General features: G+C 40.1%; 1 protein-coding gene and 1 long non-coding RNA gene across 2 annotated transcripts in view; one reads left to right on the forward strand and one right to left on the reverse strand.

Annotated features, from left to right (window-relative positions):
• Positions 1-13084, reverse strand: part of LOC149970667 (uncharacterized) — a 271764-nt gene that overhangs the window by 248163 nt on the left and 10517 nt on the right. The window lies entirely within an intron of this gene.
• Positions 1-13084, forward strand: part of LOC110508347 (kelch-like protein 24) — a 52539-nt gene that overhangs the window by 11045 nt on the left and 28410 nt on the right. The window contains exon 5 of the mRNA XM_021588796.3: positions 10280-10398. Coding sequence (XP_021444471.3) covers positions 10280-10398 — 119 coding nt within the window. The remainder of the gene's footprint in view (positions 1-10279; positions 10399-13084) is intronic.

The raw sequence follows: 13084 nt of genomic DNA on the forward strand, positions 1-13084 counted from the left end.
GGTATAATAACGTCATCTACACTCCCTAATGAAAACAGCATGGGTTCTATTGTAATACCATACCCTAGGCTTTCGCTCGAATTAGCTGTAAACAAACATTTAAACATAAATTTTGTCATGACAGCTAACACATTAGAGGAGTTGGCTGCAAACTGATCTGAAACTATAGGCTAATAAAGAACCATCATCACAGAAACATAGAAATCTATCCAACTTTGACAAAGGTTATATTGGGTTTAATGTACATTGTGGGGTTTACATCATAGCATTGGTGCTAATTGGGATTGTTTTTGCTCAAAAGCAATTAATTAGCCTCAGATAACAAACATGCTAAAAGTACAAATCTGCCAAAGTACAGGGAGAAAAGAGACAAAGAATGAAAAGAGAGAGAGAGAGGTTCACGGTCTGCCCAAGAGGGAAAGAGTGCATTTTTTTTTGTCTTGTACTCTACTTGTGCCAAGTCCTCATGTGTGAGCTATCAATCTCTCTCTCTCTTTCTGTTTCTCTCTCTCCCTCTGTCCCCCTCTCTCCTTCCCTCTCTGACTCTCTCACATTCTCTGGAGGGTGTCACTTTAGCAGTACAGCTGCATTAAAGCCCCATCTGAAATAGGATCAGAATGAGACGGGCATGGAACCCTCCAGTCTGTCTGGACCGTTACTGTCACTGACTGCGACCTTAACCCTGGACGTGACTGTCTTTCCCACACTGACTGCATAATTCAGCTCACAACACTCACTGTCAATGACCACAATATCTGACCAATAGTTTGCCTGTCAACTCTCCTCTAAGGGAATACTGAGGTGAACTTTTATGTAATTGTCATGCCACATGATCAAGATCAACGGTTAATTTTATTGGACTCCTGAGTGACATGTTTTGTATGATAGGAAGATGTATGCAGTGTCAACTGTCAACAGTTAGCAACGTTAGCAATGACATGCGTGGAAGAACAGGGGAATGTGGCACAGAATCAGCATCACACACAGCATCAACCCTAAACATGACCCTGGCCATGACTGTCTTTCCCACAGTGACTGCATACTTGAGCTCACAACACTCACTATCAATTATCAATATGACCAAACGGTTCACCTCTCCACTCACCATTGTGGGAATCCATACTTGAGCTGGTGTCAGTGGGACATTTGGGTGGCCATTTGACCACGTTAACCAAACCAACCATGTTTTGTATAACATTTCTTAGCTGAATTTGGCTGTATTCTCCCTGATTATATGAATGTATACTGTATGAAAAGTCGACAGTTACCCACGTTTATCTGAAGCTGCTTGGTCTGCTAGCATAGCTGCTATCAAGCTAGCTAGGCTTCCTTGACAGCTTGAACACAGCCCGCGATATGGTTAACCCTTGTGGCTGGGACTGCGGATTGTTCTGGGCTTGTGGCTGTTTAAATCCCTGCTGTTGTCCATCTGCCCTGCGACATGTCCTGGCTTGAGCTGCAAGGAGTACCATCAGTAGCCAACGTTGCTACCATGCTGTCAAAAGCTAATGAAGAGGACAGTGTTTCTCTATCACAGGTGCGTGATCTTTTAAATCAACAAAAATATGTCTAAAATGTCTAAAAGCAGCAGGAAAATAGCTTCAAGAGCTTTATCCAAATAATTGTCCATTCAACTAACAAAAGAATGGACGATCTGACCAGAGATGTCCAGTACCTTAACAACAGTTTGTAGTTCTACCAGGAAGAGGTGGATGTCCTGAAAGAGGCTTGCAGCAAGATGACCACAAACTGTAAGTCTGTGAGAGATGACATCAGCAAAGTCTGTTAATCATTATTAACAATGACTGGGAAAACAGATGATCTATTCTAGAGGGACAGTCCAGATGGAATAATATTGTTGTGGATGGCATACCAGAGTCTCTACATGTGAACTGGACATAGTCTGAGGTGAAATTGAGAAATATTATCATAGAAAAGCTGCAGATGGATCTTAGGAAGATTGAGGTGGAGCACGCCCACGGGACTGGAAAACCTGTAACCAGCCCAGGTGACTGGAAAACCTGTAACCAGCCCAGGTGACAGACCCAGGCCAATAGTGGTCAAGTTCCTAAGGTTCAAGGATAAGATGGCTGCTCTGAAGAGAGCCAAGAACTTGAGAGGAACCAACATCTTCCTCAACAAGGACTACTTGTAAGCTGTGTGCCAGAGACAAAAAATAACGGACGGTGGGGATTTGCTACAGCAGGGTAATTGTCAACCCTCCCTCCCAAAAATCTGGGAGAAGTGAGAGGGCTACATCACACACACACACACACACACACACACACACACACACACACACACACACACACACACACTGTGCACCAACTGACACTCACAAGTGCACCAACTGACACTCACAAGTGCCTGATTGACTGACTTTATAGGCCGAACAAAGTTATTTTCATGCTTTTTTATTTAATTCTTATATTATGTCTATCTCTGATAAGTTACCCAGGAAAGGGCTAAAAATAGCCCATATTAATATACTGTATGTAGCCTTAGAAATACGGTTGATGAAATCAATAACTTCCTAACAACAGATAACATTCATATACAGTTGAAGACTGAAGTTTACATACACCTTAGCCAAATACATTTAAACTCAGTTTTTCACAATTCCTTACATTTAATCCTAGTAAAAAATCCCTGTCTTAGGTCAATTAGGATCACCACTTTATTTAAAAATGTGAAATGTCAGAATAATAGTAGAGAGAATTATTTCTTTCAGCTTTTATTTCTTTCATCACATTCCCAGTGGGTCAGAAGTTTGATATAAACTCAATTAGTATTTGGTAGGGTTGCCTTTAAATTGTTTAACTTGGGTCAAATGTTTTGGGTAGCTTTCCACAAGCTTCCCACAATACGTTGGGTGAAGTATGGCCTATTCCTCCTTACAGAGGTGGTGTAACTGGGATTGATTTGCAATTTTCACACCAAAGTACATTCATCTCTAGGAGACAGAACGTATCTCTTCCTGAGTCGGTATGACGGCTGCGTGGTCCCAAGGTGTTTATACTTGCGTACTATTGTTTGTACAGATGAAAGTGGTACCTTCAGGCTTTTGGAAATTGCTCCCAAGGATGAACAAGACTTGAACCAATTTTTTTTTCTCAGGTCTTAGCTGATTTCTTTTGATTTTCCCATGATGTCAAGCAATGGGGCACTTAGTTTGAAGGTAGGCCTTGAAATACATCCACAGGTACATCTCCAATTGACTCAAATTGTCAATTTGCCTATCAGAAGCTTCTAAATCCATGACATACTTTTCTGTAATCTTCCAAGCTGTTTAAAGGCACAGTCAACGTATTGTATGTAAACTTCTGACCCACTGGAATTATGATACAGGGAAATAATCTGTCTGTAAACAATTGTTGGAAAAATTACTTGGGTCATGCACAAAGTAGATAGTAGTCCTAACCAACTTGCCAAAACTATAGTTTGTTAACAAGAAATGTGTAAAGTGGTTGAAAAATGACTTTTAATGACTCCAACCTTAGTGTATGTAAACTTCCGACTTTAACTGTATAAGCCATCTCTGAGACCCACTTAGATAATTCCTTTGATGATACAGCAGTAGCAATACAAGGATATAACATCTACAGAAGAGATGGGAATGGGAACATTTTGCATTGTAAGTTTATGACAGTCATAAATACCTCTTCCCCCCCTTTTTCCTCTCCCTACCCTATTGATGTGACATTTGAAAACCCCTTGGTTAACATAGAGATTCTGGGAACATCAGAAGGTGGGGGGAAATGAACTATATTCTGGTAATCTAACCAATTGAACATGTGCGGTGGTACTTACTGAAAATTATGTCAGTTCGGTTGTCATCTGAGACAATGATAGGATGTCATCAATGATAGGATGACATAAACTCTACAGTGGAAAGTCTACACATCAGAGTTTTCGGATTCACATGGAATTGTTGTTCAATTTAAATGTTTGAATATACAATTATTGGTGAAGAAATTAAATGTAATTTCCAAATGAGAGATTTGGGTTTTCATAAGGTTTGGGCTCTGCTCAGTCAGTGGCCCGCCCCTGTGAAGGGACATGGGTTATAAAACTTCAGACACACCCTTCTCGCTCCACTATATAAAGCCTTGACGAAAATGTAACCTCCTGTTCCGAGGATGTGAGGACAACGGTCCGATGTCAGAATGGTTCAGATAATAACTACAGAACGAAGCCAACCTCAACGTGAGCTTTGGTTGCGAATGGTATGAACTTTGAACTCTTATTCACTACAGAAGTGATACCTCCTAGCCGTTAAGTTAGCAACAGCAGCTGCAAACGTAGGCTAGGAAAGAACAGACAGAGTATCCCGTCTACCACACAACGACGTTACCATAACGTATTCAATTTACCACCAGAGACATTCTTCAAAGGTCTCGGTTGGGCAACACGGCCTTCCATCTACCACCAACCTACCGAAGCGCAGCTCAGAGTAAATATTTATTGCATTTTCCTTTTCCAAATGGGCGGTAATTTAGAATGCATAAGATACTGTATTTACGATAGCACAGCTTCGCCCTTTGTTCCTCAGTCTTCCCGCTCTTTCACTCAAACCCAGCCCCTTTTCTTTTGTGTAACCAACTGTCATATCTGTTCCGCCCGCTAGGGACAATTTCCTTTATGACTTAATTTGTAATCAAGGTATAATTCATTCTGTGTTTATGTAATTCTGTGTGATTAGTTAAGTATTTAGTAAGTAAATATTTAACCCAATTTTGTATTGCTGATTCAACTTGTTAGCCAGGGTTCGTGAAGATTTACAAGAATTTACAACTTTCAGATGAGACTGAATTAAGATGACGATTAATATTGACTGCTATTGATGTAAAATATTACTAGGTCTTTAAGAGTGAAAATAACAGCTCTATAAATATTATTTTGTGGTGCCTCTAGTTAATTACATTTTCATGATTAGCTCAATCAGGTAATATTAATTACAGAGAAAGGATTTTATAGAATAGCATGTCGTATCACTTATTCCGGCATAGCCAAAGACACGACACTGTGTTTCTGTACCGCACTTTGTGACATCAGCTGATGTAAGAAGGGCTTTATAAATACATTTGATTGACTTTCAGCATGCTTGATAACAACACAAATGACGGGACTGACACAAATGATTGATGAATGGTTGAAAGAAATTAATAACAATAAGATTGTGGGAGCTGTATTGATAGATTTTAGTGCTGCTTTGGATGTTATTGACCATAACTAGTTATTGGCTTTCAAACTCTGCCATATCACAGAAGCCTGTGTGTCTATGTATGCTAATGATTCAACATTATACACATAAGCAACCACGTCTAGTGAAATCACTGTTTTAGAATGGATGGCCAGTTATAAACTAATCCTGAACATCTCTAAAACTAAAAGCATTGTATTTGGTACAAGTTTTCCCTAAGTTCTAAACCTCCACTAAATCTGATAATGAATAATGTGGCTGTTGAGCATGTTGAGGAGACTAAATTACTTGGTGTTACGTTGGATACAAAAACTTTCATGGTAAAAACACATTGATTAAATGGTTAAAAAGATGGGGAGAGGTCTGTCCGTGATAAAGAGATGCTCTGCTTTTTTGGCACCCCACTCCACAAAACAAGTCTTGCAGTGCCAAGTTTGGTCTTATCTTGATTACTGCCCAGTCATTGAGCGTGCAAAATTATTCAGCCCCTTTACTTTCAGTGCAGCAAACTCTCTCCAGAAGTTCAGTGAGGATCTCTGAATGATCCAATGTTTACCTAAATGACTAATGATGATAAATACAATCCACCTGTGTGTAATCAAGTCTCCGTATAAATGCACCTGCACTGTGATAGTCTCAGAGGTCCGTTAAAAGCGCAGAGAGCATCATGAAGAACAAGGAACACACCAGGCAGGTCCGAGATACTGTTGTGAAGAAGTTTAAAGCCGGATTTGGATACAAAAAGATTTCCCAAGCTTTAAACATCCCAAGGAGCACTGTGCAAGCGATAATATTGAAATGGAAGGAGTATCAGACCACTGCAAATCTACCAAGACCTGGCCATCCCTCTAAACTTTCAGCTCATACAAGGAGAAGACTGATCAGAGATGCAGCCAAGAGGCCCATGATCACTCTGGATGAACTGCAGAGATCTACAGCTGAGGTGGGAGACTCTGTCCATAGGACAACAATCAGTCGTATATTGCACAAATCTGGCCTTTATGGAAGAGTGGCAAGAAGAAAGCCATTTCTTAAAGATATCCATAAAAAGTGTTGTTTAAAGTTTGCCACAAGCCACCTGGGAGACACACCAAACATGTGGAAGAAGGTGCTCTGGTCAGATGAAACCAAAATTGAACTTTTTGGCAACAATGCAAAACGTTATGTTTGGCGTAAAAGCAACACAGCTGAACACACCATCCCCACTGTCAAACATGGTGGTGGCAGCATCATGGTTTGGGCCTGCTTTTCTTCAGCAGGGACAGGGAAGATGGTTAAAATTGATGGGAAGATGGATGGAGCCAAATACAGGACCATTCTGGAAGAAAACCTGATGGAGTCTGCAAAAGACCTGAGACTGGGACGGAGATTTGTCTTCCAACAAGACAATGATCCAAAACATAAAGCAAAATCTACAATGGAATGGTTCAAAAATAAACATATCCAGGTGTTAGAATGGCCAAGTCAAAGTCCAGACCTGAATCCAATCAAGAATCTGTGGAAAGAACTGAAAACTGCTGTTCACAAATGCTCTCCATCCAACCTCACTGAGCTCGAGCTGTTTTGCAAGGAGGAATGGGAAAAAATGTCAGTCTCTCGATGTGCAAAACTGATAGAGACATACCCTAAGCGATTTACAGCTGTAATCGCAGCAAAAGGTGGCGCTACAAAGTATTAACTTAAGGGGGCTGAATAATTTTGCACGCCCAATTTTTAAGTTTGAAATATCCAATAAATGTCGTTCCACTTCATGATTGTGTCCCACTTGTTGTTGATTCTTCACAAAAAAATACAGTTTTATATCTTTATGTTTGAAGCCTGAAATATGGCAAAAGGTCGCAAAGTTCAAGGGGGCCGAATACTTTCGCAAGGCACTGTAGGTATTACAGACTGGGTCAGGGAGAGGTTTAAAAGGTCAGGCTGGTCCGCGCAGGGCGATGAGTACGCGTCCTGGTAATTCACCTGGCCCTGCAGCCTTGTGAATGTTAACTTTGGCTACAGAGAGCAGGATTACACAGTTGTCCGGAACATCTGGTGCTCTCATGCATGGTTCAGTGTTGGTTACCTGGCGAGCATAGAAGGGAAGCTCGCGGCTGGGTTCCCCTTTGTAATCCGTGATAGTCTGTAACCGCTGACACATCCGATGAGCATCAGAGCTGGTGTTGTGGGATTTGATCTTTGTCCTTTATTAATGCCAGAAGCTGTTTTCAATCAAAGGAAACGGAGAAAACATTATGTACAAAAAAAAGTTCAGATCAGCGCAAAAATGACGAAATAGTGCAATTTGTCATGAGCCCGTAAAACGGTTGCTATTCACTCCAGTGCCATTCTTTTCTTGATGCCCCTCTCCTTGACATTTCCTAAGGGGTATTTTTAGCGTGCAAGTTTGTTCCTCTCTACGATCTCATGATTAGGAGTATTTGACCAACACTTGCTTCCTGTGAGAACAGACCTGGTTTGAAAAGCTTATGAGTAGGTTCAATGTCATGGTGCACTTTGAAGTATTTTTGTCTTTTTTTGTCTAGAAAACTGGTTCTTGTCATATGCTTTGTTTGTTTTTTGGAGACCGATAGGGGCCTATGGGGTAGTCATCAATACCTTGTGTTCTGAATGACAGACAGACACAACTATTAGAGGGTTATACAATAGTCCCATACCACTACCCACCCCTAAAAAGTAACAATGGCAATGTGCTATTACTGATAACATGACTTCTTGTGTCCTTTCCTTAATCTTCACCTAAAATAGGTGGCAGGTGGCAGCCACGTATTATTATGTTTCAGACATAATTTTCACATATAGGAGGGGTTTATCTCAATGGACATATGAACATAACTAGTTAACCGTCTTGGCGAGTCCCAAAAGATACCAACACATTTGTTTTTGCTGGCCAGCCTTGTATATGTTGCTGTTTACTGCAGTACACAGCCACCATTTCTTAATTATGGTTAAACACCCATTCTAAGCCCAACAGACTGTGACGGATTGAGAAATCATTTAATTTCGTTGTTAGACGATAAGCCCAACTATTATGCTATGTTAAGTCCTTTTATTAAATCAGCTGCTCCTCCTGTCAGTTGGGGCATCTCAGTTTAGAACTGGAGGGGGGAAATGTAGATGGGACTTCTGATCTTTTAAAGCTTAGCAATTAGTTTAAAAGCTTACCAATTATATTTTATGTATCATATTTTGTAATTAAGACACATAATTATGCTATTGGATATGTTTTTATGTCACAATATGACTTATCGCCTGGTTTACTTGCTTATTGTTGTTCATCTTGTTGTTGTGTGATTTTGTTGATGCTGAGTCTGGCTAATATGCATGGCCATACTGGTTAGTCTTTTTTCCTCCACTCTCTCTCAACATAGCCTCCCAAACACTGAACCATCTATTTGTTTAGAAGGATGATTCTGAAGAGGGTTTCTTTCTTGGACACTCAGCATTCATGTCAATCTCCCAACATCTTCATATTACTTCAGAGGGAACTAATGTACAGTACTTTACTGCTTCTAAGTTACAGTTTGCACCTCTCTTCCTTAAAATATATAACTTTTCCTGGTGTTTTTACGGCTTTATTCTATAGCCCTTTGTTTCTCTCGTGTGTTAGCAAAAAAGTAGTGTTTGTTCAGTGCCGTGTCTTTGTTTTTCGCAAGGATCAGTGGGGCCTTTTGATTGACTCAGGGAGGGAGGGAGGGAGGGAGGGAGGGAAAGGGAGGGAGGGAGGGAGGGAGAGAGAGAGGGAGAGAGAGAGAGGTGTATGTAACCTGGTTGGCTTAATAGCTACACATGTTGTTGTTCCTTCTCACGGAGGAGAATATAAAAAATAAAAAAAATCTTTAACCGGGAGTGGGTAGAGACCGGGAGTAGGAGAAATAATCCGACTGCTGCTTTATAGAAAATGAAGATATCCTGTTTCTCATTTAAAGTCTTGTGCTAGGCAGGGGAATGCATGTGCTATACGTATGTGCTGTGTTTGAAGGCCCTGTAAAAAGTCCGGTTGCGCGTGGTTGTGTCATGCATGTCGTGTGTGTTGTGTTTGTAAGCACCTGTAAAGTAGCCATGGTGTTTGTGTGTATGTGTGTTCATGACATACGTGTGTGTTGTTTGCTCCATGTTGAAGTACACTTTGATCAGCAGGATTGCCCATAAAGCCTAGCTCAAACCTTTCACTCAGATAAGACAGTGAGTATGTTTACATGCACACATTGCACAGTAATACTTTTTATATTAAACTGGCAGTAGGCAGACGATTCACAAAACACCTGGTTTTCTGAGCAATCTTTTTAATTATTAGGACATGTTAACAACACCTTAAATGGCAATATTTTTGATCTGCACGTGTTAGCACCAGCTGAGTGAGCCTCCTGAATGTTTGCATCTTAGAAGTAGTTTTCATATACAAACTTTATATGTCGGAATCAAATGCGCTTCGCAAAAATAACATGCTCGCTGTGGTCGAACATACATATTGATTGGCAATTTTTTCCTGCATTTATCAGAGTGCCGTCAGGTAGCTTGTGTTCATGTAAACATAATTATTAGGGAAATCATTCTTGCAGAGCATGTAAACGTTTAAATCTAATTATTATATTAATCTGACTATCCACAATAATCAGATTATTGTGTGCATGTAACCGTACTTAGTGTCAGCTGTGCCTTACTAAATGTGGCCTTGACATTTCAACCCAAATACATAACCCATTCACAGTTTGGATGTTGCTCAAGATCAACTTATTCTATTTATGAAGAAATGTCTTTATTAGATTAAATTGGTTTGAATTGGAACCAAGGGCTTATTTTGGGGTTGATACAGGCTTTGTTTTTTTGGCTATTGCTGTGTGTCAATACAATTAAATTTGAGATTAGTGAAAACAACCAAAGACGATGATGACAAGTTAGCTAAAAAACACTGGTGTAGCAGAGACGGTTCGGTAAACTACACTCACGTGTTGAGTAACTTTGCCTAACACTCTGGCTAGCTCTCAGAGTTAATGCCTAGGCTTGCGTTCAGTGGGCTAACATCATCCTAAATCACTCAGTGTCAAGGCTAACGGTGTTGTGTGTGTTTTCCAGGGGGCCGTATCAACGGCAGAGATGTGTGGATGTACAACTCTCAGCTCAACCTATGGATCCGAGTTGCTTCACTCAACAAAGGACGCTGGAGACACAAGATGGTGGTCCTACTGGGGAAGGTAAGCAGGTCACTGTTCAGACACCCTGTTATTTCATCATCATCGTCTTTATCAAATTATATATACAGTGCCTTGCAAAAGTATTCAGACCCCTTGGATTTTGTCACAATTTATTGTTACAAGGTGGGATTTAAATGGATTGAATTGTCAGTTTTTGTCAACAATCTACACAAAATACTCTAACGTCAAGGTGGACCAAAAAATATACGTTTTTCTTTTTATAAGATGAATAAAAATGAACTAATTAACTAATAACTAAAATATAGTTGTTGCTTAAGTATTCAGCTCCCTGAGTCCATACATAAACACATTTTGGCATCCATTCCAGCTCTGAGTGTTTCTGGGTAAGTCTCTAAGAGCGTTACACACCTTGATTGTGCAATATTTGCCTATTATTCTTCTCAAAATTCTTCAAGCTCTGTCAAGTTGGTTGTTGATCATGGCTAGACAGCCATTTTTAAGTCTCAAGTCTATTTCAAGCAGATTTAAGTAAAAACTGTAACTTGGCCACTTAGGAACATTCAATATCTTCTTGGTGAGCAACTCCAGTGTAGATTTGGCCTTGTGTTGTAAGTTATTGTCCTACTGAAAGGTGAATTCCTCTCAGTGTCTGGTGTAAAGCAGACTGAAGCATGTTTTGCTCTAGGTTTTTGCTGGTTAAAATCACCATTGGCCTCATGGTAACGTTCCTGAGCAGTTTCATTCCTCTCCTGCAGCTCAGTTCAGAAGGACCACTGTATGTTTGAGGTGTCTGGGGGGTTTAATACATAATACACAGCATAATTATTAACCAGACCATGATTAAAGAGATATTCTGTGTCAGGTATACTACCTCTCCGGCGCTCAAGGTCACCAGGCTGCACATTATTACGCACACCTGTCACCATCGTTACGCGCACCAGCGCCTGATCAGACTCACCTGGACTCTATCTCCTGCCTGATTACCTTCCCTACATATGACACTCCCTTTGGTTCTTTCCCCAGGCGTTATTGTTTCTGTTCCAGTGTTCATGTCTGTACGCTACCCGTGTTTCTTGTTTTGTTATATGTACATTTATTTGTTAAATACACTCCCTGAACTTGCTTCCCGACTCTCAGCGTATGCGCTAGTCTGATTTGTGATTGTTGCCCATCACTGCCCTTATTTAGGAGGCTTTCGAAAAGCTCCCTGCTCTTTGTAGTTGAATCTGTGCTTGAAATTCAATACTTGACTGAGGGATCTTACAGATGTTGTATGTATCTGGGACAGAGGAAGGGTTAGTCATTTAAAAATCATGTCGACAGACTGAGTCCATGTGATTTGTTAGGCCAAATTTTACTCCTGAACTAATTTAGGCTTGCCTAAACATAGGGCCTGAATACTTATACAATAAATATATTTTAGTTATGAAATGTTTTATTAATCTTCCACTTTGAGTATATTATTGACAAAATTATTATTGACAAAAAGACAATTAAAACCATGTTAATCCCACTTTGTAACACAATAAAATGTGAAGAACTCCAAGGGGTCTGGACAAAGTAAGCAGGTGATCTCCCTTTACAGATTTTTGATCAGACACCCATTACTTATCTTCCTGTTTATCTACAGTGCCTTCAGAAAGTATTCATACCCCTTGACTTGTTCCACATTTTGTTGTGTTACAGATTCCACATGTTGTTGTGTTATATATATTTTTCTCTCTCTACACACAATACCCCATAATGACAAAGTGAAAACGTGTTTTGCAAATATTTTGCTAGACAGCGATTCTCAACTCTTGCCATAGATTTTCAATCCGATTTAAGTCAAAACTGTAACTATGCCCCTCAGGGACATTCAATGTCGTCTTGGTCAGCAACTACAATGTATATTTGGCCTTGTGTTATTGTCCTGCTGAAAGGTGAATATGTCTCCTAGTGTCTGTTGGAAAGCAGACTGAAATAGGTTTTCCTCCAGGATTTAGCCTGTGCTTATCTCTATTCCGTTTCCTTTTATCCTAAAAAACTCCTTAGTCCTTGTCGATGACAAGCATACATGATGCAGCCCCATAATGCTTTGTATTCAGGACAGTTTTACTTTAGTGGCTTATTGCAAACAGGATGCATGTTTTGGACTATTTTTATTCTGTACAGGCTTCCTTCTTTTCACTCTTGTCATTTAGGTTAGTATTGTGGAGTAACTACTGTCCTAACACAGCCATTAATCTCACCATTGGCCTCATGGTGAAATCCCTGAGCAATTTCCTTCCTCACCGAAAGTGTCTGGGTGTACTTATACCCCATCCAAAGTGTAATTAACAACTTCACCATACTAAAAGGGGTATTTTTTTTACCCGTTTACCAGTAGGTGCACTTCTTTGCGAGGTAGTGGAAAACCTACCAGGTCTTTGTGGTTGAATCTGTGTTTGAAATTCACTGCTCGACTGAGGGACCTTACAGATAATTGTATGTGTGCGGTACAGAGATGAGGTAATGTGGTGGCATTTTTCTGCTTTACCAAATGAGGAGAGAGTTACAAACTTCACACACCAGTCAGAGTTACACTTAAACAACATATTTTTAATAAGAGCTTTGCAATAGCCTTTGTGACTTCCAATGATGCGCTATCTCTAATGAACCATTGAAAAGTACCAACAGAAAAGTACAAAGATCTTTTATAGCCAAGATACACCCCCCTCAACTTACATGACGAATCACAGGATCT

This window comes from Oncorhynchus mykiss, chromosome 28 (assembly GCF_057628025.1).
Source record: "Oncorhynchus mykiss isolate SJ-2025 chromosome 28, ASM5762802v1, whole genome shotgun sequence".
NCBI lineage: Eukaryota > Metazoa > Chordata > Actinopteri > Salmoniformes > Salmonidae > Oncorhynchus > Oncorhynchus mykiss.